At 50.4% G+C, this 27,100-nt stretch overlaps 1 protein-coding gene and 1 long non-coding RNA gene across 12 annotated transcripts in view; both read right to left on the reverse strand.

The window, feature by feature from the left end:
- The window catches only part of LOC129392039 (uncharacterized), an 18,339-nt gene extending 4,662 nt beyond the window's left edge, over positions 1–13,677 (reverse strand). The window contains exon 1 of the long non-coding RNA XR_008616995.1: positions 9,075–13,677. This is a non-coding gene — a long non-coding RNA (uncharacterized lncRNA). The remainder of the gene's footprint in view (positions 1–9,074) is intronic.
- The window catches only part of PPP1R12B (protein phosphatase 1 regulatory subunit 12B), a 221,015-nt gene that overhangs the window by 103,316 nt on the left and 90,599 nt on the right, over positions 1–27,100 (reverse strand). For 4 of the 11 annotated variants that reach the window (XM_028488226.2, XM_028488215.1, XM_028488217.2 and 1 more), the window contains 4 exons: positions 25,058–25,258; positions 23,999–24,081; positions 22,905–23,030; positions 16,679–16,861 (listed from right to left, as the gene is read on the reverse strand). In XM_028488226.2, coding sequence (XP_028344027.1) covers positions 16,679–16,861; positions 22,905–23,030; positions 23,999–24,081; positions 25,058–25,258 — 593 coding nt within the window. Of the gene's footprint in view, positions 1–16,678; positions 16,862–22,330; positions 22,372–22,904; positions 23,132–23,998; positions 24,082–25,057; positions 25,259–27,100 lie in introns of all 11 variants that reach the window. The other 7 variants (XM_028488214.1, XM_028488216.2, XM_028488212.2 and 4 more) reach the window with 4 other exon arrangements.

Genomic DNA, 27,100 nt, shown 5'->3' on the forward strand with positions numbered 1-27,100 from the left:
CCTCTCACTGTTGTGGCCTCTCCCGTTGCGGAGCACAGGCTCCGGACGCGCAGGCCCAGCGGCCATGGCTCACGGGCCCAGCCGCTCCGCGGCATGCGGGATCCTCCTGGACCGGGACACGGACCCGCGTCCCCTGCATCGGCAGGCGGACTCTCAACCACTGCGCCGCCAGGGAAGCCCTGTATTTTCTCTTAGTCTTCTGTAAATCAGTCTTATTATGCAGTATGTCTGGTAATTTTTGAATTAATGCCAGAATTTTTAATGAAAAAATGTAGTAATAACTTGCAGCTCTGGAAGATGTTGTCATCCTCCAGAGGATATTCTTTTCTCCGGCTTAGTTAGGCTAAGAAACTGGTTCTCAAACTTTCATTGCATCAGAATCACTTGGAAGGCTTGTGAAATACAAATCTCATGAGGCTCTGCCCTCAGAAGGCCTGATTTAGCAGGTGTGGAGGGGGTCTGGGAATCTGCATTTCTGATTAGTTCTCAGGTGGTGCTGCTGATGTGGAGACCACACTGTGAAAACCACGGGGTAAGGCAAACCCCCTTCACCCACTTTGAGACTGAGCCACCTGGAAGCTGGGCGTCAGTCTTTACAGAGCTGGCCATGTCTGGTAAGCCCCTCCTGCTGGAAGGCAGCCCTTTGATGGTCCCAGGGGAAGCCTGGGGTGTCCACGGGGGCCCCTGTGTCTGAACTCTAATTTCTGTTCCCTAGGCACTAAGAGATGGCTGGAAATCTCGCCCAGCTTCTCAGCCCTGTAGCCACTGCCTCACTGGGCAGCCAGCACCTTGGGGGACAAGCACAGCCGGGTGCTGGGCTCGCCTCCTATGCTTTCCTCCTCTCTGGGATCTGGGTCCCTCAAGTCCTCACTTCCTTACCATCTCTCCAATGCCTTTACAGACTTATTTTTCTCATGTTTATCCAGCTTTTCTGGTTATTCTCAGTGGGAGAGTTTGTCTATTACAAGATATGCCATAGCCTGAAACAGAAGTTTCCAACCAGGCTGTACGTTAAAAGATTTTTTTCCTCCGCGTGGCTTAGTAAACTGGAATTGCCATACATGTCTCAATGCACTTTGATTTCGGTATGTGTGCCTCTTTCCTTAATAGATTCCTCTCCTCTGGGTGAAGTGGAAAAACGTGAGTCCCCAAACTTGCAAAGCTGTGGACCAGCCTTGGAGTCGGTGGGCACACACACCGAGGACGAACCCCTCAGAAAATGCTGCCTGGGTTACCAGCCAGCATCCTCACACACCACCCCCACCTGCAAACACACAGAGCACCCCACTGCACCACACCTGGACTGCTGTCTCTTCTCTGCGTCCTAGACAGACGCCACAGCGAAGGCGCAAGTTTCTGACTGGCTTGTCGCACCGCCTGCTCCGGCGGGTTTTACGGAATGAGAGAGATGGAGCTGGTAAAAACAGCTCTGGGGGTGAAATCGAGGGCCTTTTGCCTCACTTGGAGTCTTAAATACTTGAAGTCATACATGCTTTTCCCAGAAAAAATCAGGAAACAGATCAACATGTGAAAATAAACTGAAGTCCACCGCGTGAGGATAAGCCCATTTTTATTCTACTACACGTATGCCTAGGTTTTTATCTATGTATGTATAGCCTGTACCTATATATAGTATATTACAGCCTATTCTAAATGAATATTATATTACTTTGTAACCTGTGTCAATATATGAAACTTTTACTAAGTTGTAAGAAGGAAAATCTATAAAAACAAAACCCAGAAAACCCCAGTACTTGAGTTTTAAATGTTTTTGAGGAGGGAAGGAACACTTTCATTCACTTTCGTTTACCCAGGTATGGATTCCAAATTCACAGAAGTGACGCACCTTAACATACGGTTTCCTGGGGGACGCACTGCGTCTTCAGTAGAGCCTGAGCCCTTGTACCTTTTAAACCCAGACAGAGGAGCAAACTGTAGTCCTGGAGCCAAACCTGGCTGTCACATTCTGTAAATCAAGTTTTACCAACGACAGCAGCAGAGTTTAATATTTGCACTGGAGACAAAATGGCCTGCAAAACCTAAAATGTATGTTATCTGGCCATTTACAGACAAAACCTGGCAACGTCCGTGCCAGACCACACCCACACCCAGCACACCATGTGGGCCTCGGGAATCCGCGCGCCACATGGCTCTTCACGGCCCTGAAAAGACGACGCTCTGGGCCCACAAGGTCGTGCAACGGAAGCACAGTGGCAGCCGTGGCTTCACAGCTATCCTGCTCTGGCCTCCAGATAAAACTAGGCTAACACCCGCAATGCAGGGACAGAGGAAGGGACTCGGACGCTGAAGTCCTCTAATTACCGCGCCTGTCTACTCTGTTTCCTAGAGGGCACGAAGCATTTTTCTTTGTATTTGCTATGACTCTGAGGTTACATGATCAGTGGAATTCAAGCACTTAGCAGAGAATTTAAGCATGACTACACAAAAATAATTTGTTCTCTGCCTCTCAAGTTCACAGTGCTCCTTTACATATTACACATCGGCTAATTTTATCTTAAGAAGCTGTGCAAAATGCCTAGAGCAAATCAAAAATGAACATCAAGAAAACCATCATCATCAAAGACCCAGACTATCTTCTGACAAGTACAGTGTGGTGATAAAGTACCCTGACATGGGAATCAGACTGCCTGGGTTTGAACCCTGGCTCCTCAACTTCCTTGCTAGATGATCTCGGATAAAACGTTTAAGCACTCTAAACCCAAGTTTCTTACGCAGCAAAGGTATTAACAGCTGCAGCAGGTATGCGCAGAAATCAGCAGGGCTGCCGCGAGGACCAGAGCAAGGGTTCAGGACGGCCTGGCTGTGGCTCTCGCATCACCACCACTCCTCCTGCATTGTTTCCATCCCCACGTTCACAGCTCCGCGCGGTGATTTGGAAAAGAAAGAAAGGTGCTATAAAATCCATCCCACCTAGTCTAATAAAGAGTTCCCCTTAATTATTTTTCCCAGAAATGGATAATTCATTGGGAAGCGGTCTTAATGCCCATGAAAATATTCTCCATGCAGGTTTGAAGGGCTAAGTAAAATAAAGCTACTTTAAGTAGAAGAATGAAAGGAAAATAACCAAGATGATTTCCAGGGAGAGTACAAAGCTGTTTTCCCCAGAATGATGAGAGAATAACCTCTCATCCAGAACCCACTAACAGGAAACTGGTTTTTCGAATAGCTTTAGGGAGTCCTACATTTAAAATCTGTGAAGACAGAATGGAACTGAACGGTTAACTTCAAACGGGGCAGGAACCAAGGTGAGTGTATGTCTTTATAGCACTCGGGGTGCTGCGGTCATTAATTACAGAACGTCTACTGGTCCTCTACCAGGGCCTGTCACTCCTCGGACTACATCCTGTGTGTGAGGTGGCACAGGCACAGGTACATTTCAGAGAGGTGAAAAAGAACTTCCTAAAGATCAAGCTGGAAGCACGCAGGGACAGCTACAGGGCAGGGGGGCGAGCTAGAGAAGAACAGAGCACGGACCTGTGGCTAAAGATTTTATGAGTTCGAGGAGTCACATGATCAAATTTCAAGACTTCAGGTAGAGAGGATAAAATCATTCCCATTTTACAGAAGAGCCGACCGAGGCCCACAGAGACACTAAAGTACCCACCCAAGGTCACAGCGTTGTCAGGTGAGACCTAAAGGGAGTAGGACTGGTCGCCTGGCTCCAGCACAGCTTTTCTGACATCACACCACACGAAAACGGGATCTTCGCCTAGCGCCACGGCACCCCAGCTGTGTGGATTCGTGCAGCAAGACATTTCTTTTTCCAAATCTAGCAATATCAGGAGGGGGGTATTGTCTTATGTTAGGCTTCTCTTAGCATCCCCTGATGTTTTCCAAAAGTCTGCCATCGTCAACACTCCATCTTGGAAAAGGATGCTTTCATATCTCCAGAGGTTGCCATTCACGCGCAGTACGGCCACCCCGGACAGGCTGGAAGGGACAGGTGACCAGAGGGACCACACTCTCCTGCAGAGACGCGGCCCCACGGCGGCCAGGCGTTAGCGCAGGTTTTCCTCGCCGTTTGTAACTAGGGATGGGTGTTCCTGGGTTCTAGTGTCAGCTCAGCCATTAACTAACACGAAAGGCTCCTTCTTGCCTTTTAGGGTCAGAGGGAAGGGAGTGGTTTGGTTTATTTGTTTATGCCCTTGTTCTAAAGAGGACCTGGGCACTCAAGGAAATGCATACCTGCAGCAGGACTTTAAACAGATGAAGAAATATGCGGGAAAGGAAAAGGATGGCCAGATAGGGCTAGAGTTCTGGGGGGCCGCCGGAAGTCAGGCGCGTTGTACACGTGGTGTCAGGAAGCTCCACAGGGAGATCCAGGCGGGAAACAGAGGCCCGAGTGATGCAGGAGGCGGCAGAGCAGCAAGAGCAGCTCAGGAGGGTCCTGGGAGGAGAAGAGGAGGAAGCCCAGGAGGCCCCAGGAGCCGGCCGAGGCGGAAGGGCTGGAAGAGCGCAGAGCAGGGGTGGCGGGGAGGGACCGAGGGGCAGGGAAGACTGGAACCAGAGGTCGTGGAGGACTCAGGTTCCAGAGGCAGCGGCCCACGACCAAGGGCGCGGAGGGTCCGTGGGGGAGGCGCCGGACGGGCGAGGGGCCAGGGCTCCGATTCGGCAAGCTGGAGAGGGGGCAGGAGGTGGGGGACAGAGTGGGGTCAGAGCCCTCCCTCGAGAGCGACAGAGAGAGGGGGCGAGGCGGCGGCCCGGAAAGGAGGGGCTCCATGAGAAGGCGGGAGGACGGGCACGTGGGCGGGTGCGCCTCTGTCCCCGTCACCAGCAAGCTCCTGCTGCCCCTTCTGGGAGACACTGTGCACCCCGGCTCTGGGATCCTCCCCAAGGGAAACTCCCCGCACCCAGCACCGAATGCTGGACCAGCCTGAGGGCCGACAAGATGATGCCTCAGTTGGTTTCCAAAAGCCTGGATTCCCCGTTCGGATTCCAGAGAGGACGGAAAGCTTTCAATTTACTGTTTTCAGAGTGGTTTCTCCCAAGACAGATACTCATTTCCTTGAAAAAACAAAACATCAAGAGAGCCTAACCCCTGTGCCCACAGGGCCAGCTGACGGCATCGCACGGCCCAGGGGAGACCGGCTCCTCGGACACGGAGCGGTGGGGTCCGAGCACGTGAAGTCCCAAAGACCCGGTTTTGAATCCTGGCTTTGCCACTTACTGGCTCTGTGACTGTGGGCAGGGCCTGTCATCTGAGCCTTAGTTTTCTTATATGTATTAAAGAAAATAATATTATTCATCTCACAAAGCTATGAGGATTAAATGCATCTAGGGAGTACTGGCGTACGGCAAGCATTCAGATCGCTAACTCTCTAACCCACTCTAAACCTTTCGCATGTTTGAGGCCACCTGAGATGCCCCCACAGCCCCCCCCACCGCCTGTCTCACAGGACCTGCCTTCTCCTCCAAGCGCGCAGTACGCCACCTACACAGTCTGCCCTCGAGGGTCTACCCCCCATGCGGCCTCATGGTTTCCGAGGCGTGTACCTGGCGTCCTCAGGCTCGAGGGCACAAGGCAGGCAGGCCTCTCTCGCGTCGTACCTGCAGTTCTTGCACAGCACTGAACGCGCGAACAGCAGGACAGCCAGCTCCTAACGCCACACGGACCGATTCAGAAGTTAAAAGGCAACCTCGACGCATAAGCTGTGCACTAGGCTGGAGAGCACACCAGGGTTCTTGCCTTGCAGCCCGGGGGGCTGTCACCTGTGCCTGCTGCTCTCACGTGAAGGAACCTCCACCTGCCAGGACACACCTTCTCTGCCTACATTAAAACACCTGAAGTGGAATGGGGCTGGTGTGCTTACCTGCACACCGAGCCAAACACAGAACAGGGTCTTGGGGAGCCAGCCTTCTGCGAAGTGGATCGACAGACGTGCCTCTGCTGCCCCCCTCTGGACACCAGGATCACTACACAGTGGCTTGTTGGTCTCCACCCATTTCCCCGACACCTTGCTGAGTAAGAGGGCTCTGTGATATGAAGAAAACCCAGCAGAAAGAGCACCTCCAGGAGCTCCCGATGCAGGGGTGTCAGCTGGACCAGCCCTAAGGACAGGGCCACAGAAGAGCACGGGCAAGAGGACCCCGGCTTCAGCCTGGCGCTGGGGGAACAGGAAGCCGGCAGGGGGGTGAGTCTCAGGAGTTCTTACGGTGCGAACAGAACCCTGCTCGGCAGAGAAGGCGACAGAAGGCCGTCCCAGAAAGAAGGGTCAGCGTGGGCATCAAACACGTTCAGGGAGCACAAAGTGGCACGATCGCCAAAGACACACGATACAGGAAGGAGAGCAGGAGCAGGGAGAGAACAGTCCAGTTCCGGCAGGCTGGGCCGACAGTCCGACGAGCGGTCTCCCCGTGGGGCTGCGATGACGCCAGCAGCAGGGGCTCCTAAGTGCCTGACTCAGCCCACTTTGAACCGTCTACAATCTGGTCCTCTGAGCAACCAAGATCAATGAGGAAACTTCTTACACGTATGGGAAAACATTTATTACCATTAAGATTCAACCTGATTGGGACTTCCCGGGTGGCGCACTGGTTAAGAATCCGCCTGCCAATGCAGGGGACACGGGTTCGAGCCCTGGTCCGGGAAGATCCCACATGCCGCAGAGCAACTAAGCCCGTGCGCCACAACTCCTGAGCCTGCGCTCTAGAGCCCACGAGCCACAACTACTGAGCACCCATTCCACAACTACTGAAACCCTCGCCTAGAGCCCGTGCTCCGCAACAAGCAGCCACCGCACCACAACGAGGAGTGGCCCCCGCTCGCCGCAACTAGAGAAAGCCTGTGCGCAGCAACAAAGACCCAATGCGGCCAAAAATAATAATAAATAAAATAAAAAATAAAGTAGGAAAAAAATGAAATAGAAAAGATTCAATCTGACTGTACAGTTTGTAGTAAGCAAAGTGCTTTTACCCAGACCTCAATGAGTAAGTCTCTTCATTTTGTAATTTCCTGTTCAAAGGCCAACTCAAGGAGCGATCTATGCCTTCACATACCTAAACCAGCTTCTCTCTGTAACTGCCCTAGATATCTGACATTTTTTCCATCTTATTTACTTAAAATATATACTATGTAATACTTAAGCTATAAAGGATATAAACAATACAATCACCACCTGTGTACTACTATCCAACTTAAGTATAACATTACTGATACCAGTTTCCTCTTAAAAAGAGATGCATGTTTCTACTTCCTGAAATTCTTAACCGTCCTCTGCCACTCTAATCTCTGGGATGGGATCCTTAAGTCAGCGCAAATGTTTAAATCAATTAGGAATAGGAAGAAAAACCAGAATAGTTCCCAACTGGTTATTCCAAACACTGCATCTTATTCTTACCATCCCCCCACCCCAACCATAGCACCCAAATGGTGTGCGCAACCAGCCAGCTTCCCAAAGAACCACCGGGAAGAGACGAGGACGGAGAGCAGAAAGACGCTCTCGGCCATCAGAGCTGCCAAGCAGACACTCACCTGCGGCTCCTGCCGCTCCACGCCCAGTGCTCACTGGTGCCCAGCTCGGCACACCAGTCGGCCCGCAAACCCAGAACACAAAGAGCAACTTCCTGCGCCTCCCATTTCCATAAAATCGGGAACAGCAAGGACTCCACCGCCAGATCAAACCATCACAGGTGAGAGGTCAAGCACCTCAGACACACCTGCCACACACCTGCCACACACCTGTGCAGCAGCTTTCCCAGAAGCCCAATTTGTTGAAAAAGTGCCCACTCCTCCGGCTGTCCTTCCCTAGTAAACACTAGAGCTCGTTTTGTGAGGTTGTCACAAGCGACCATCTTCTTCCAACATGGGAAAAAAACCTGGTATGGGGGTGCTTGAGTGAGGGCACAAAATTTTGGTCCCTCCCACACATCACCAACGCTCACAGCTCTGAAAAAAGAACCACTTTATCAGAAGGAGATTAACTGTAAACACACGGCTGATAAGAGCTTGTGCAGCAGGTGTCGGGTGACTGCTGGCTGTACTCTGAAGTGGCAGGGAGCTGGGGCAGAGCCGCCAGCCAGAGGCTCCGCAGCTTCAGGCAGCGGCTTCCTGGTCACCTTTGGAATGCGTGTGTCCCGGGGGCTGGGGCGGGGGGCATGTTTAAGCCGCCACTCCTGAACCGTTAGGCGGTGTGCTGAGGAACGGTGTGACAAACGCCACTGTCTCTGGAAATGAAGAGGGCTCTTGTCTCAGTAGCTGTGTTTAGCAACAGAAATACAGAAAAAAGATAATAAGACTCCTAAATTCCAGGCCCTTCCATCTTACTGTAGTAACTCTCAGCAGGCACCAACCAGGTCTTCTTTCCCAGAACTGTTGAGTGGGCCGAAATGGTCCGAGTGTTATTTTTAAACAGCTTTACTGAGATGTAATTCACATCCCCATTTAAGTGTACCATTCAGTGGCTTTCAGTATATTCATAGTTACACAATTATCACCATAATCAATTTTAAAACATTTTGATCACCCCAGAAAGAAACCCCACGTGCATTATAGTCACTTCCCACTTGGTGTTTTTAAACACAGACCAACGGCATCTTTCGCGCTGGCTAACTGGTGCCATCGGATCCGGCCCGTCACCGACTGCAGGGCGCACCAGCACTTTACCACTGAGAAAGGGAAGCGGCGCCAAGCAGGTGTCAATCACACATGCTCTTTTATCACCATTTAAAAATTACTTAATTTAATAGTTACCGAGAGGGACCTTTCAGGCTTATTTAGACATGTTTAGTACCAGCAAAATGCACAAAACCCAGCAGAAGTAACGTGAGCACCGATGACCAAATTCACACGCGTGTGCGGGTGACAGCTGGCAAGGATGAGGCGTCCTGACGGCGAAGCCTGTGAGACGTGAAAAAAGCGGCCCCCGGCATCAACAACACCCAACGCCGCACGACATGGCACGTGCTCGGCGACAAAACAGCAGAAACCGACTTCCTAACTATGGCAAGAAAGGAGTCAAGCAAGCGCAATCTTTAACAGCTAATGAGCTAACATAATAACGAATCATACAAGCAACCCAGAAACCTCCAGCACGGCAATACTTAAGAGAACGTACCGACTGCTACATGCATTTCACTCTCTTCCTGTTCCTAGTTAGGAAGAGAGAGAACTATTTACACCAGCAGAGAAAAGCCTGGTAAGTTCAGCACTGCTGCGGTCTCTTGGGAAAGAAAATACTCATTTCAGAACAAGAACTGAGAGAGGCTGGAGGAGCTTGGGAACCTCTTCTCTAGAACACCTCCTTGAACTGACAACTGCCTGACTTTAGCTTGGAGACAGGGAGATGAGTCAAACAACTTTAAAAAACCATGACTCAAGTGTTTAGTTACTTGGTTTAAATTTCTGACATTCCAAAGACGACGCCAAATTAATCTGCTGACAGCTTCACTTAGTGGAATAACTACCCAGCTTATAAAGACCCCAAAGGATTCAAGAAGGTCGACAAGTGTGGTATATACGACTCAGCCGTAAACAGACCAAATAAAGCAAGTCGCACGTGAGCTCTCCGGGAAAGACAAATAACTTTAGCTTCTTGTAGAGAAAAACTGTTTTGGCCACTTCTACAAGAAAAGAAAGGGCACCAATAAAAAGGAAGGTGTAAAATTCAGGGCTGGGGCGAGAGGATCAAAGGCGGGAGCCCGCAGACTCCACTAGTAGCCCCGGGAGTTGTTGGCGCTGCTGACACCGTTGCTAAGGAAAACCTAGGGCTTTCGGAATGAAGGCAGCCACCGCGCCCCGCGACAGCCGCCGCCCGCCCTGACACCCCGCCGCCGTCTGCCAGCTGCGCGCCATGCGCCCTCTCCACCCTGGCGTCCGCCAGCCCGGCCAACCCCTTCACAATCGGAGGGCGCTGGCAGTTTCTACCGTCCTCAGGAGCAACCCCAAAACGGGACGGTGCCGTGATCCGAGCGCCACGAAGGCAGAGACTGCCGCGTTCCAGGCCGCTGACGGAGATGGACTGGCCCCTGGACCAAAACTTTTTTTTAATCCAAAAGAAAAAATGGTTAGTGAGTTCAATGGGGAGGAAAGAGAGGCTTGAGTTATGGTCTCCACCGTGCCTGACTCAAGGTGTGCTCATCAGGCAAATCACTCCACACTCTTAGGGCCTCGGCATTTCCATCTGCAAAACAGGGGCCTAACTCCTCTTCCCTTCCACCAGGTAAAAGGAACACACTGGTCACAGGGGAGCTTTTCAGAAAAAAAAAAAACAAAGAAAAAGAATGAAAATTTTAAAAAGGAACTTTGTAAGTCCAAGATTGTGCCCTTCTCAAGAGTAATAAACTTTCAGAGGTCCTGCCCTGAGCTTACGCACCAAAATCACAAATTATCTAGAATCCTGCATAAATTATCTTGACTCGCTTGACTACTGTGTCTACTCTTCAATGACTGTGGCCATCTTCACAGACTTACATCATAATAGACACTGTTGTCCACAGAATTAATTTTTTTTCAAGCTCACCTGCCCCCCCACCCCCATTACAATGGTAATTCTTCATCACTCTGGAACTTTGGAAAATACAGGAAAAAATAAAATAAAAATTACCCATCATCCCTCAGAAAAATCTAGTGTTAACCTTTCCGTGCTGATCACGATTCGGTATCATGATGCTCGCTGTATCCAGCCCTGTCTACTGATGTATCTGTCATCATACCTGTAGTTCACAGGCTGAGTGAAGGGCCACCCCCCCGGGGAGAGCGGCGCCCGCTCCCTGGCCAGTGCTGCACGCGCCCACTTCCCCCCTCTTGAAACAAAACGGGCTCAGAAAGGGAAAGTCAGGTGTGCCGGTTCCATGGGAAGACCCACACCCCAATGCACGAGCTCTAGTTACCTTGCAAACAGAGATTCTTTCTGAGATGACTTCTCCGCTGGTCAGGTCTTGCTATGGCCGGTTTGAAGACCCATTTGCCTGACGCTAATTGTTTCCAACGGGACCCGTCAACACAGGTTCCAGGCCTCCATTTCCCAGCAAGAGCCAAAATCCTTCCACAAGGAGCTGATTACAGAGCAAGCTGCAGCTTCAAGAGAAGAAGTAGTACCCAGCATGCTCTTTCGGAAGGAAAGTTTAGTTGTTTTCAAAACATGTGCTTTTTTCCTTTCAGCGTGTGTTTGTCTGAAGGAGAAACTGAACGGCTTTAATTCTGTGAAGGCTTAAATGACGTTTTATTTGATCAAGCCATTCCCCGGCTGAAAGCACTCCAGTCCACAGCTCTGAGAGCGGAAGTTCAAGTTTCTCAGCGCGGCACAGACAGAAACTACACCATGCGGTTCCTGCCCTCCTCTCTCTAGCGCCACAATTTCCAAAGCATTCCCAATGGAGTACCAGTCAGGTTTCTGTGAAAAAACAAAACTATTCGATGGACACAGAAATCTGGCAACTGCTGCAAATTCTAACCAGCGCCACGCACGCCCTGGAGAGGAGCCACCCCCAGGTTTTGGAGCAACCGTTTAGCTGTGTTTAAGCCGTCGTTTCACAAATCCGCTGGGCCACAGAACGCTTTTTTTCTGCATCTAAACCTACTTCACACAAGACACCTGCAGAAACGCTGCGCTGGCCTTGCCCTCCTCCCAGCGCCAGGCACGGTGAACTTGTTCCCCGAATTTCTCACGTCCCTCTAAAATACCACCCTCCTGTTAGGACCAGCCTCTCCAGACTCAAGCCCAGGCACCTCCTCTGCAGCCCCTTCCTGCCCCTCTACTCCAGACGCCCCCGTTCCCACATCGGACACTGTACCGCAGCTTCCGAGCTGCCTTCCACACAGACACGGGCTAGCTTTTCCCTGACCCTGGATCCGTAATGCCCCTGCGCCGGGCACACGGCAGCCTCTCACCACACGGCTGTTAGACGCCTTACATACGCAGGTTCCCGTAGCAGCTCTCTACCAGATACAACGGTACATCTGCAGCATCTGCTGTCCCAACAGCTACTCCTCCTGCACTTACCTCACTGCTCCTCTAGAACGCTCGCTCTATCTTTAGTACAGCTGGTCACTTCTAATTATTGTTACTGTGAAATAAAGTTCGTATTTTATGGCAAGACAAGAACAATTCAAACATCAACACATCTGCTCTGCCCTCTGGCCCCCGCTCTCCCCCTTACTGTGCAGGGCGTATCTGCATCTTACATCGACCAAACCTCCATCGGCAGGAACACCTGCCCAGCCACGAAGAGCAGCGTTCTCCCAGCACCAACAAGACAGGGCCTTAAAGATAACCTTCCTTCTTGATGGGGCCACGATGACGCTCAGACATGGCTAGTGTGACCTGTCAATAAGACGTCATTTCGCGTACAGCCTTGTGTCTCAAAAACTTATGCTACTGTGCCGTGACCTCTAACGGGCGGAACAGTTCTTGGAGCTTTGCTGAGATGTTCTTCCAGGTTATAATCCTCAAATCTGGCTCAAATAAAATTCTCCACTTCTTTCTTAGATCAACGGACTAATTTTTGTCGACATCACCAACTGAAGTCACGGTCTGAGGTTTCTGTCTGCCGCTCATCTGCATCCTGAGCATCTAGACCCTGCCCCGGGAGCTCTCCCTCTCCAGCGTTCACAGTGTTCTGTGTGAGTCTGTCTCTGGTGGGGACTGTTGTACAGAAACCCCACGGACCCCAGATTGAAGATGTGTTTATCTTCAAGGTAGTTTTGAATTTGTTTGTGCCACGATGGCCCGCAAATTTTAAGAGTACAGACCTACTTCCTATGTTAAATTCTTGGCTTGGGATTTCCAAACTATATGGGTAGTAAAAATATCCCATAAAAGATTTTTCTGACAACAAAGACTACTGTATAACACAGGAAACTATATTCAATATCTTGTAATAACCTATAATGGAGAAGAATCTCAGAAAGAATATATAAACATATTCTTTAAAAAATATATACAGTCTATTTTTTTAGGTAAGAAGTGGATTGGCTGATTGATTGATTGATTTTTGGGTTGCGTTCGGTCTTTGCTGCTGTGCGCGGGCTTTCTCTAGTTGCGGCGAGCGGGGCCTGCTCTTCGTTGCGGCGCACGGGCTTCTCATTGCGGTGGCTTCTCTTGTTGCGGAGCACGGGCTCTAGGCACGTGGGCTTCAGTAGCTGTGGCATGCAGGTTCAGTAGCTGTGGCTCACGGGCTCTAGAGCACAGGCTCAGTAGTTGTGGCGCACGGGCTTAGTTGCTCCGCGGCATGTGGGATCTTCCTGGACCAGGGTTCGAACCCGTGTCCCCTGCATTGGCAGGCGGATTCTTAACCACCGTGCCACCAGGGAAGTCCCTATATATATTCTTAAGAAAAAAAACCTGCCTGGACTCTTGACACATCTTTGGACCGTGGGCCAAGAACTGGGCAGCCCTTTGAGAATTCCAGCTCTACACAGGTTCTTGGCGATGGAGCCAAGCCTAGTCAGGTCCACAGGCACGCGTCTTATATCCACACACGGCACTAAACCGGAGCCTCCAGACTCTAGGTCTCATGCCTCCCTGGGCCACTCAGACCATTCTGGCTTTTGGGGTCTCTTCATTTGTGTCACCTGAGAGCTCCCTTTCATTCTTCTGAACTGAGCCACCCTTTCGTCTGTTTATAACAGGAACAGGGCCCTTGTGGGCCTGTCTGCCATGCTGCTGGAACCACCCCCTAAACAAACGTTGGGCACATTCACTCTTTTCCATCTCTTCCAACGACTACCTCAGTGCCAGCTACTGCTCTTCTTCACGCTCGCTCCTCCGCAGTGGTCTCCTAACTGGTCCTCTCACATCCATTCCTGTCCATTCTTCCCCTGTCCGCTTCGTATGCAATACTGCAACCAGAGTTTAAAAGGCAGAATTTTTAAAAATGTAAGTCACATCAACTTTTTTTTTTTTTTGTCTAAAATCTTCTACTGACAGATGACCCAGAAATTCTACTCCTAGGTACACACCCAAGAGAAATGAAAACATATGTTCACACAAACACTTGTACATGAATGTTTATAATAACATTCTTCAAATAGCTGAAGAGTGGAAACAATCCAAATGTCCCCCAACCTATGAATGGCAAACAAAATGCAGTATATCCACGTAACGAAACGGTATCCGGCCATGAAAAGAATAAAGTACTGATGCACGCTACAACACAGATGAATCTTGAAAACATGCCGCTGAGGGAAAGGAGCCAGTCACAGAAGACCACACGCTGATTCCATTTAGATGAAATCTCCAGAGCAGGCAACGTGACAGAAACAGAAAGTAGATGAGTGGTTGCTTAGGCCTCGGGGGAAGGGGGAGACGGGGTGGCAACAGCTCAAGGGTACGGGATTTCTTCTTAAGGTGATGAAAATGCTCTGAAATTGACTGTGGTGATGGCTGCGCCGAACTGGTGAATTACATGCTGTGTGAAGCACATCTCTGCAAAGCGGTTCAAAGAACTCTGCCGGCGGCTCCCCGTGGCTCTCGGCACATAGACCCACCACCTCCTCGCTGGGGCTGAGACTGCACCACGGAGCCCTGCCTGCGCCGCGGGCCTCACCGCAGACGCCTCTGTCCCTCGCTCTCTACACTCCAGCCACCGCGTCTCCTTCCAGCTCCTCCGAAGGATCGAGCACCGTCCCCCCTTGGTGCCTCTGCGGCGGCGGCTGTCTGCTCTGCCTCGAGCGCCCGCCCCTCCCCCTCCCCTGGCTGCTATTTGCCCTGCAGTCCTCACTCGGGCTCACACCCCAGGGTGACTGTCTCCGATGCCCCCGGAGAAGGCGGGTCTTCTGTAAAGCACCGCGCACAGCGTCTGTGACAGGGGTAATGGCCGTCGTTCCCCTTCACTAGCGTGCACACTTCGCGGGGCTCAGGCCACACTCAGCAGCTCACGGCTGCGCGGTCCGGGCCTGCCACAGTACTTGGCAACAGCAGGTGCTCCGCAAACTCTGGAAGGAATAAACGCTGCTACAGATCAAGTGACTGAGCCCAGCAGCTCTTTACCTAATACCCCCCAGCTATTTATCTTGTGCCAGCTATTTACTGACTTTATTATCTAATAATTATTACTGATCTAACGAATATCTATACCTACTTTGCGCCATCCCTAAAATGCACTCATCTTGATATACCACATTCACATTACCATTCATTAATATCTTGACCTAATTCTTTTATTCTTACATTTGCTGCTCCTTGAGGAAATACATCCTAGTTCTATAAAACATGTGGCACACGGCTGGTACTCAATAAATATTTGTGGCTTGAATAAAACTTCTAAAAGAAAAATCACAATCTGTAGCAGGTTATTGATCACAGGTTATAGAATTCCCAGAAGACGGTAATCATTTCTCTAGATTGCTCTAAATAATGGTTCATGCAACTAAATATTTAATAATGCAGTTTGATAAAGAACCTGGTCTACGTATCCTTCCAGGGACCATGATTAATGGTGGTGAATTATGAATTTAACTCATTAATGATGAATTTAACTCATTTCACTTGTCTCAGCTCAGAAGGCGTTTTAAAGGGAGTTTTTTCCCCAGCCAATGAAAGATTGCTTTCGCATTTAGTTTCTAGATGAAACTAACAGTATCTAAGTAACGTCTGAGCTATGAAATACATAGACATTAAATATTGAAGATTGATTTATTAAAACTTTCCTGGCTGGAAGCCTATTAAAAGATGACAACTGTTAGCTCTGCAATCTGTTAGCCCAGAAAATGGAATTTCTTCAAGTTTTACGTAAAGAAATGAAAAAAGAAAGGAAGGAAACACTATTTTTCAACTTAACATCTTCCTTCTATTTCTTCTCGAAATGCAGGTCTCAGAGCTATCCTTATAATAAACGAACGTCTAAAACGTTTAACTCATCGTACCTTGCAGATGAAAAGACACTCTGACTTGTTACACATATAGACACGCTCAGAAATATAACACCTCCTTCCTTTGGATATTCAAAATAAAATGAAGTCAAAGTGAAATCTAAATTTTGGAAAGATTTGACCTCTTTTTCTAGTCTTAAAAGAGGGATAATTATGGCTTCAGTCTTTATGTAGACCTGAAACTCCCAAATGGAATGCATTCTATTTTTACCACTTCTTCTAGTGGAAGAAAATGGCCTGTTCTCCTTGGGCACATCTTCCGTGGTCTCTTAATTCCGACGCTCAGAAGGTTCTCTTAGCTTCTGCCTTCGAGCCCTCTGAGGTCAGCTCACGGCTGCTCCCACCATCCCTCCGAGGAGCCTGCAGAACAGTTGGCCACCGTCCCTCTCCAGTATCATCACGTGCCATCCACTCCCTTTTCTGGCATTCGTCTCAAATTAATCAAAACTGTGCGTCCTGGCTCTGCTTCTCTGAGCCTTTTATCAGACCACTGCTCTTCTCTGCTGCCAGAGGTCATCACGGAACACCCAGAGCAAAACCAAAGATGCTTCTCTCTGCTCAGGTGCTCCATCACAAAAGGGGGAAGCAGTGCCTGACAGTGATCTCTCTCGTAAGACAAACAGAAAGAAGAAATGCCTAGCTCCGTAACAGGAGAAGTACCTATGTTAAATAATCAGAAAGAATTAAGATCTCCACAAAAATCTCCCAGAGGCAAAACAGAAAACCCAAGCTGTAACATGAAGACTCGTTTTCACAGAAGTATGTGCGACGGGGGAAAACTCTTCACGCCCACCCCTCCACCTACTACCTCGAAGCAGAACCACACAAGTGACGTCAGTCGTAACACACCTCCTCCTCTCCCTGGCTTCCACAGAGGAGTCCGTTCCAGGAGTGGAGAGCAGGGCGGCAGCTGTAACCCCATTGGCAGTGCTAGGTGGGGGGCGATTCGTGATCACACAGAGGGGGGTGCCGCAAGAGACACTGTCTACTGTTCTCTCCGCTGCGGAGTCAGCCTGGGATTTGTAAGGAGGCCTGAAATCAAAAGGACACAAGCAGAGAGAGAACGGTCAGGCACGCACACGACAACGCAGTGGCAGAGACAGAGCTTCGAGGTGGGTTTACCCAGAGAATCTTCTCGCTCAGAATTTGTCTGTGGTTGGTCTGCTTTCTTAATTCTGAGCTCTTAAATCTTAGAACAGTGATTACGCTTTCCGTCTGACATCTTCTGCCCAAGCAGTTATGTTTTACGGAAAATATTTTTTACTTGAGATTAGAAAAAAAATTTTTTTTGATTAGCTATGGCACAAGGCAAGATAGTGACACATGCGAGAGAGCTCTGAACGAGTCCCAAGCACCATCTGGTCTCCACACGCACACAACAGACACTGGAGTCACTTACGATCGGTCACTGCCCTTCAGCCCCGGGCAGTGAGTGCCTGCGGTGGCCTCACAGCAGACGGCCGTCTTCCTGCATCACCCAGACACACTCGACAGACACTCTGCAACCTCACCTAGCTTAGCAACTGCTCTCTTTCCATGGAACCAAATGCCTGATTGTCCATATTCATAACTGCAGACAGGAGAGACTGAAACCAAAACTAACAGGATTCTACATGCAACCTTAACTACAGACTTTCCAACAGCAAGCTGTACAATTACATTCATTTACATGAAAACAAGACCTTTGTTTCTTAACAAAGAGTTGAGATCAACCATTGGCTTTCCACCCAAAAAGCTATCATTTGTGAGTGATGTCACAGCTTGTTGCTGGGGTAACAGAGATCCAAAATTGATACTCACAGAGATGGGGAAAGAAATGAAAATAATGAATGCTAAAAATCTGTTTTTTTCACCTACTTACAATTACCAGAATGCTTATAAGTAGCTATAAGCTCATTTTCAAATAATCACATTATTACAATAAGCTTGAAAGAATTAATCAGATCATAAAAACCTAAATATGGTACCTAGATGCCAGTATAAAATTAGAACAGTTTTGAAGTGGTATCTAAAAAATACAAGCCACTTCTCCAGAAGCAATTAATAGCTCAGAAAAAAGGTGATATTTTACATTCATTTTTTAATTTAAAAAATGAAGGCAAATAATTCCTCAGACTTACAAGATGTATGAGCCTATAGGAAGCACCAATAAAATCAGCCAGGAACAAAGCTATAAAATAATTACACTTATTGAAACCTTACACGGACTTCTTTTTAGCTTAATAACATGCTTCGGTCTCTGCAATTTCTTATGCTGGAGAAATGCCAAGGATTTTATTTGTCAAATTACAGAATAGGATTCTTACTATTACTTTGAAATATATAATTTTACAAGTAGGTTGTTAGGATCAGAACAGAAAAAGCTCCAGAGCAGGGATCAGAGGCTCTGGAACCACCTGGGGCTGAGCGTAACCTCTCCGATCTCTTCCCTGTAAAATGGGGATAATGCTGCCTTGAAGTGCGGGGATCTTGTGATGATGAAATCAAGTAATGTCTGTGAAACACTCAGTATAGTGCCCACAATAAAAGATAAACTCAGTGGAAAGAAAATAGTGAAACAGAAAAGAGCCCCCAAACGCACAAATCTAGGCTCCAATCCTGCCTTGGTCGTTCCTTCCTGGCTGAGTGACCTCGGGCAGATCATTACATTTTTGGTCTCAGCTTCCCCATCCATAAAATGAGGATAATGTTCCATACGCTGGAGGGCTCTTTAGGACTAGACGTAACACAGCCAGCTGCCTCACCCATGTTCATGTTCCTTTCCCTCCTTACTAACAGGACCCTATTCTATTATTCGGGGCATCAATGTGCCTAGCTAAAACTCCACACTTTTCAAAGTCTCCCTGGCCGCTAGAGGTGGCCAGGGAGCCACGAGCAGAAGATCAGTGCGTTTGGGGAAATTCTCAGTTCAGAGGCTTTCCCCCTTTGCCCCTCCTCCCTGCCTAGAATACAGCCATGATGGATAGAACTCTAGCAGCTATTTTGGACCACTAGGCAACCCATGGAAGTGGAAGCCACGATCTCAACATTGTGAAGCAGAAAGACAGAAGGAGCCCAGACCCTTTGGTGGCTCTGGAGCTACGTGCCAGCCCTGCCTATTTCTGGACTGTCTTAACTGAGAGAAAAAAAATAAACCTTTAAAATAAACCTAGTCAGTATTATCTGGATACACTGTTATGTGTGAGTAAAGCAAGTCCTGATGGAATTCTGTAGGGTACGAGCCCCATGCCTGGCACACGCTGGGGTTCAACAAAGGGTGGCCATTACCGTTCTTCCCCAGGCCTCGTTCTGAATTAATCAGTAGCCTCTCTGTGCTTCAGGGTCTCCATCTGTGGGGGTAACGTTTACCCTGCCTGTGCAAACGGATTGTTATGGGGCCTAGTAAATGTATAAATAATTGTACAGTATTACTAGAAGCGGTCCATCACAAGCCACCCCACCTGGCCAAACAAACGAGCACCACCGTGGTCAGGAAAAGAGACCCAGAGACCAGTCGGCACCAGTCGGCACCAGCCGGCACCAGTCGGGCACCAGCCGGGCACCAGTCGGCACCAGTCGGGCACCAGCCGGGCACCAGTCGGCACCAGCCGGGCACCAGCCGGGCACCAGTCGGCACCAGCCGGGCACCAGTCGGCACCAGTCGGGCACCAGTCGGCACCAGCCGGGCACCAGTCGGGCACCAGTCGGCACCAGCCGGCACCAGTCGGGCACCAGCCGGGCACCAGTCGGCACCAGCCGGCACCAGCCGGGCACCAGTCGGCACCAGCCGGGCACCAGCCGGGCACCAGTCGGCACCAGTCGGGCACCAGCCGGGCACCAGTCGGGCACCACCGCCAGCCGTGTCCTTGCTGCAACACTGGCCTCCATGACATTTTTCATTTTCTTTGTGTCGGCTGTAGAAACAAGACCCAGTGGAGGAGCCCCTGTGCTGCACCCAAAGGAAAAGGTCTCTGACCACATTCACGCCACAGTTACAACCACAGCTGAAGCTCTGCTCCAGGTTCACACGACACTCTGCCCGTGCCACCCCTCGGCTGAGCTAGAAACCAAGAAGATGATACCAGCCGGCAACAGAGTGGAGACAAAACACTCACTGCTGGAAATTCTCAGAAGGGGGCTCTGTAGGAGGCTTCCGGGACAAGAATTAGCGTTCCTTTAGATTTGGGTTGAATGCCATCTTCCAAAAAGAGTAAACAGAAGAGATCCCTCCTGATACTTCCTGGGAACTTAGTATAAACGACATGTGGGCTGTTTGTTAACACGCGATTTAGCACGATAGCCGGGCCCTTACGTTGCAACCCAGCTGGGAGAGCTACCAGGAGGCAAGGCCTAAACACGCCCTACGGTTACCTGACGAGCAGCTGCGGCCTGGACGACACAGGTCAGAGCAAAAGCGCCCTCACTGACTCAGGGACACTCTCCAGGAGTCCAGAGTCTCCTGGCTGGAGCCTCCAGGTGTGACGCCAGCGGCCCCCAGCAGCCTTACCTGCGTGGTGCACAGATGCAGCAGTGTCTGCACTGAGTGGAGCGAGGGAGCAGGCAGCGGGCTGCCACCTGCCGCCCCAGAGCTGGAGGAACCAATGGCAATGAGTGAGGCAGCAGGAGGTGGGTTGCGATTGGCTGAGAGGTAGGGACTTGAGGGGCCACTACGTCCACCACAGGACGCACTGCAAAACAGCACACGGTCACTTCCTTCAGGACACGCTGCTCGCCCCCCGCCCAGCACCACCTCCCCACCCAGACTACGCGCTTAAAGGAAGGTGGGTGGCGAGAGGGCACGAGAGCTGGGACGTGGAGGGGCCCAGCCTGGCTCGAGCTGGGCCCTGGCAGCAAGCGGGCCTCCGTCCATCACCCCCCAGAGGGAAGGCGCGGGGAGGAGGAGAGCCGTAGAGCAACAGGAGGGAGCGGAGCGCACGGATGGAGTGGGGCTGGGAAAGGGGACAGACGGGAGACAGAGGCATCGCACTAGAAAAAAGAACCCCAACACCCCCGACAAAGTCATGCAACCCCAGCTGCTTCCCTGAGACAGAAGCAACACTGCAAAAGCTAACGTGAGCCCGAGAATCTGCAGAGGGTTTGGAGCAGAGACTCAGGATTAAAGAGTAGAGAAGAGGACAGAGGCCGAATGCCTTGGGAGGATTTAAAGGTTCAGGTCTAGCAAGTAACACTGCACAGGCAGCAGAGGACAGCTCTCCCCTGTCTCAGCGGAAGACAGGTAGGCACCATCTCAACTGCGGCAAAAAATTATCTGGATTAGAATTTTTTTAAAAACTTCTTGACTATGATAGTAATGAAACACTTGAGGCGGGGCTGACCCAAAAGAGCCAGGACGACTTCTTCGACAAAAGATGCATTTTACTGGGCTGTTATAAAAGGAATTTCTGCCTAAAAACTAAGAAGGAGACTGAAAATGGAACGTTTCTGAGGTTTGGCATAGTCCAAGAATGACAAATGTCTGTTCACACTTTCTGTTTGAAACAGTGATTGTACATGATTCTTTCCTTGTGAAAGATCATAAAATGAGATTTGTAAAATAAAAAAGTGCTTTAGGATTACAGAAGAACAGCTTTGGAAGTCCAAGGTATAGAGTGAGCTGTAGATACTTTCTCAAACATGCTCACACAATGAAGCACGCTTCCCACCCTAAAGAGACATGTCCCCTCTCCTCTGTTCACCAGATTATGCCAAACGACACCTATGAACCCAAATACCAGTCACTCCATCCATCTGCTGATGACCTGGACCCAGAAAGCCAGCAACCCTACCACAAAATAACACCAGGCCTGAACATTAAAGATGAAGGTGAAGATGGAACCTTCATCTTTCCTAAGTTCTAGTACATTCTTTTCTTAGAGAAGTTCTCTTGGTCTTGGATCCAGCGTGGATCCAGCTGTAAGGAGTAATAAGTTATCTATCCAGACTAAGGCCTCACCCTCGAAGACAAACAGGCAACAGCCTCATTAAAGCCAAAAACACTGAGGCTGTAGGACGAAGCTTCAGTGACATCAATGAATTGTACTTGCTCACTTTCAGAGTTGAGCCCTCTCTTACAGGACGTACCTGCAGAACTGAAGGGCGTTAAAAGGTGACAGTGGCTGTTTGATTTATGGCACAGTCCCCACATTCCGACATTAACTGGTTGACGAGATTATTCCTATCAAGTGAAAAAAGGTTTTGATCCCAAACACACGGTCTGTGGCCACAGCCTGTGTCTAGGGTAGCCGAGAATCACCTCAAAACCTACTGATGAAGGCTGGGGCATGATGAGGCAGTTGGAGGGGTTTGGCTGGGAGAGTCCAGGTGAAGAAAGAATTCAGAGGAAGCAATGAGAATCAGATTCCTCCACATCAGCAGCAAAGTTCAAATGGAAATATTAATTAAGTGTGTCTTATAGCTTGATGGCTCTGGCAAAGGTGCTTTGCTTGCTGGCTGGTACACGGCAAAGAAGATAACTGCAGAAAGGGGTACACAGATGAGAAAAGGAGAAGGAAACCCAGGTACCTTCTCTGCACCAGACTTGCGAGTTTCACATCTTGATGGATCTGAGGGCCATTAAAGTCATAAAAAAAAAAAACAAAAAAACTCAAGTCCCTAAATTAACAGGCTTCAATGTGAAATTTTTTTTAATGCAATTAACATCTGTCCCCGTCCTGCCCCCACTGCACCCTACAGGCCCCTCCCCGCCTCCCGCAAAGCGTGACTCGAGATGAGGAAGGAGAGCCGGCTGCCGGGCGAGGGCGATTCAGATTCAGTCCTGCTCAGAGGCTACTCCGAGTCATATCTGGTTGAAGATTTTACAGGGCTGAAAGGATGGGGTGTGTCTTCAGGTCTGTCCGCGCGGAGAACTTGGAATTAGCCCACTCTGATTCAGTTAGGGAAAGAAATTAACTTTGATTTAAAATTATTAAGATGTTACTCCCAAGAAATCCAAAAGCAATTCGGTTCTTGATTCGTTTCTGTGGCGCTAATTCGTTTCTGCGGTGCTAATTGTGGTGCTAAAAAGGCATGCCATTTACTGCCCATCTGCCCATGGCCAGAGTGCAGGAAACCACCTCCCAGCCTTGGAGCCTGGTACCTTTTCAGGTAGGTTGTCACGTAGGTGGAAGGGGCAGCCGTCTGCAGAGATTCGCTCCCCTCCGCTCCGTCCCTCCGCAGCTGGCGGGCGGGGGGGCCGCTCCGCACCAGGTGAGCGGCCGACTCTCTGTGGATGCAGGACGGACACAAAACAAAACACTGGCCCTGCCCTCTGTCCAGGGCACGGCATAAACTGGGAGGGGGGCCGGGCAGGCGGAGCGCATGTGGCTGCAGAGACAGCAACGGGACCCTTTTCAAGAGATAGGTGTTCATACACCTGTCTCCCCGCACAGACGGGGGACTGGTTAAGGCTTCCTGTCTGCTTCCTTTTAGCAACTTCAAAGCCAACCCATCTCAGTAGGTACCAGGTGCTCATGGTGAGGCTCTAGAGCCCTTTCGTAAGGAGAGGCCACTGCGTTCCTCGGTTAGAAAGCCTGGCGGGTCAGCCCGGTGTGGGTCGCTCCAAGCAAGCAGAGGCGGGACGGGAGAGGCAGAGGGGACGTGCGCGCGAGTGCAGGAGCCGCCTCAGCTTCCTACACGAGCGATGCCCAGGAGCGGCCCCGGCACCTCCTCCTAACCGCGGCTGGTAAGCCGGGGAGGTCCTTCCCAAGCTTGAACGTGCCTTTCAACCACCGAGGGGACTCCGTGCCAGCGCCCGTGGACTTCAGCGGGCCTGGGTGGGACCGAGACTCAGCGCTGCTAACGGGCTTCCGGTGGCCCCGGTGCTGCTGGCTGGGGGACCGCACCCTGAGAGGCAAGGCTCTCGCCCAGGCTCTGCTCTGAGATGCAGCGATGCCTCCACACGCCCGCGTTCATTTTAACCGATGAGGAAGACTTCCCTTACAAATTAGAGGTTGATCACTTCCATTGAACAACCACATGTTTAGTGTTCACCAGGGGACAGGCCCTGACCCGGGCACGGGGAGCGCCTGAGATGCCAGTGGACAGAGAGCCCACGTGCACAGAGCCAGCCGTGGACGAAAGCGAACCCACGCGGGAGGGTCGACCTGAAGGGCGAAGCACCGGCAAAGCGCGGGTCGAGGGCTAGGGGTCCTGAGCGGGAGAACGGCGGTGGGGCCCCCGCGTGCGCACTACCTGTTCTCCTTCTCCTCCGGGTCGCCGGCGCCGCTGAGCCTCCGCGGCCCCAGAGAACTGAAACAGCTTCTGTTTTCTCCCTCCTGTAAAATCAAAACAAGGAACGCACAGGGAAGGCACAGTACGACACAGTGTAAAACATCTTGGGTAAAAAAGCAGAACTTAATACACCTATATAATCTTACTTCCAGATTCAATACCAATTCCAGTTTGAGTGGTATTAAAAAAGGTTAGCATTCAAAGGCTCACTCCCAACTCTCCTCCATTAAAAACCAATATGTCGGGAAATAATGCTCACGGGAAAGGTCAGGACCATCAAACAGGAAAGAGCAGCACAAATTACACCAAGCGGCAGCCCCACAGGGACAGGGAGCTTCGGAAAAGCCACCGACAGCAACTGCACTCTCAAGTTCTTTCCCTCGAAGTGCAGCCTCAGGTACAAATGGGCCCCAGAGCTAATCCAGCCAACACACCTCGGGCCTGCATGTCTCCGGAAACCCAGGACCGAGCGAGGGGTCTGTGGTTAAAGGAGACCCAGCCCCAGAGAGGCGCACCAAGCGAGCCCAGTGAACTCTGGAGCCAGGGTGAAGACACAGAAACATGCTCCTTCTGGATGAACAGTCGATGAGAAGGTAGCCGGATCGTACATCCACCAATGAAAAAATGAGACACTAAAATTTTTTTTCCTAAGTGCTACTCTGCCCGAGCCTCATTAGGATTGAAAGCCCAACCAAGGAACTCTGCTTCTGAACAGAAAGAGAATAAATTACTGTTACTGGTTCAGAGCAACCTTTTAGGCCGTATCCAAATCTTCATGCTTCTGACTCACTTTTTTGCCCTAGGTAAGGAGGGGAAGGAAGAATGAACAGAAGGTATATGCCAAAAGGAAAAGGGGTTTCTTTCTCTCTTGGCCAAGCAAATAATAGCAAGCAAATAGCTACATGATTAATCAACGTGCCTGTCTCCTTTTAAAGACTCTGTACTTCCAGAATCAAATTAGGGACTAGAAAATGTTTTCCTCTGTTCCCAAGGTTGAACTGTCACGGAAGGAAACTACACCTTTTCTCTGTTGTCCAGCACAGTGGAGATGCGGGGGCTGGAGGCCGAGCGGTGGATGGATGCACCCCGGTCCCGCAGGGCCTCCCTGGACTTGGCCGCCTCGCTCAGCACGTTCTGGCTGCCGGTCTTCCTGAGGCCCAGCCTCCACGAAGACGGAGACTCATCTCTGGGCTCTTCCGGCTTGTTGAAAAGGCCGGAGAACTACGAGGGACGAAGCAAAGGAGAGGAAGGTCCTGATGGTTCTTTCCATCCCCAGCTGAGCTCCGTGGGGCGATACGGGGCGGAGTAGGGAGAAGCACGCGGCAGGCCAGGCACCGTGGCCCTTTCCCACCTGGCAGCCGCCAGCCCTCGCAGGGCTCCCTTTCCCCTGGGCCAGAGACAGCCTAAGAGGCTCCCACCCGACAGAGCTGCTCTGAGGAATGCAACAGCGGGCTGAGTGCTGATCCAGGCCTGGTGACACGCCCTCTCCTGTCCGCTGGGTGCCCGGGGACAGGACACCTCACCTCTCCAGGCCTCACGTGCCCATCTGTAACCCTGGCAAAGAGCTTACCCCTCTTATAACACGTGGACACTGGGCCACACAGGGCCGGCCAAGGGGTCGCTACGTTTCAAGGTCCTGTGATGAGACTGTGGTAAGCCGATAGAAGGGAACACGCACACAGATGCTAAAGGCCACTCCGCTCAAACTCTAACTGCTTATTTCAAGACAATGGTGTATTTGATCGAGGGCAGCAGTTCTAAGCATTTCAGATTTCAGCGAGCAGCAAAATCAAAAAAGAAAAAAAAAATGGTACAAGTCATAGAGTTGCCAGTTTTTAAATTTTGCCAGGAGAACAGCTTTCAGAAATGGATTACCATTTCCGGTACCATCATTTCATTAAAAAACGAGAGAGAGAAGTAATTTTAACATTAGAAAAGAAAGCTTCATGGAAAGCCTACATTGTCCTTAACCATCTCATCTTGCTATAAACCACAGAAAACATCACAGACTAGTGTCAGCCTGAAGACCAGGCTGGGGCACACCTGGTCTACAGACCATCAGCCGTGGGCCTCCTCCTGGGCCGTGGGGGGCTCTGCTAGAAGCGTCGGTCTTTCTCCAGAACCAGGCCACCTCTACCGCCGGGCATTGTGAAAACGCAATAGAAATGTAAAACCATGCTTAGATTTTTCTCTTTTACCCGATCACCTGAATGGATATATTTACGGTATTCCTTCCAGCTTCAGAGACTCAATCCTGTCAGCTCTTTATAAGCCACCCTGGTTCTGAGGGGAAAAATGTCTTGCCCAGCATTCTTTCAGCAAAGTGGAGTAAGTATGGGTGTGCGTTTGTGTCTTTTTAAATTTAGTACGTTTCCTCTCAAAAAAGCAGGCAATTTAGCCACGCGCAGAAGCGGGGCGGGGGGGGGTGTGCAGGACTAAGAGGCTGGACGCTCCCAGAAACCAACGCGCAGCTGAGCCTCTTGCTTCCTCGTTTCCACAGGACACCAGAATCCCAGCCGCACCTTCACGAGGCTCTAAGAAGATCAGAAAGTTAACACCTGCAGAGCGCAGAGCGCTCCAAGGGCTGCACTCCAAAGAGCTCGGGCCAACCCCACACGCCGGGCAGCAGCGGCGAGGAGCCGGCGGCTTCTGAGCGGCCCGGGGAGGCTGCCGGAGGCACTCGCGCACTTCAACAAGCGCTCCAACCTCTGCTCTCTCCTCCTCACCGACTATAAGGACTTAACTCAGGAGAGTGAAAGGGAACATGAGAAGTAAAAGAAGAAGAGCAGTCGTCAGAACAATCAAGGCTGGATGCTGGCTATCTTCCCAGCCCAGCCTGAGCCTCACATACGCTCACCTCAACTTCAGCTACGAAGAAAATAGACACCTGACAACATTCCCTTGGTCCCAGGTTACTAGGGCCTGTGTCATCTAAACAAACTGCAGCCAAATCTGTTGGGTGATGGCTTTATAGTTTTTTTTAAATATACCGTGGGCAAAGTCATGGACACAAACATTGTGTCCACTCCTCCAAATCCAAATACTGAAGCCCTGAACCCCAGT

Source organism: Physeter macrocephalus, chromosome 4, assembly GCF_002837175.3.
Source record: "Physeter macrocephalus isolate SW-GA chromosome 4, ASM283717v5, whole genome shotgun sequence".
Taxonomy (NCBI): Eukaryota; Metazoa; Chordata; class Mammalia; order Artiodactyla; family Physeteridae; genus Physeter; species Physeter macrocephalus.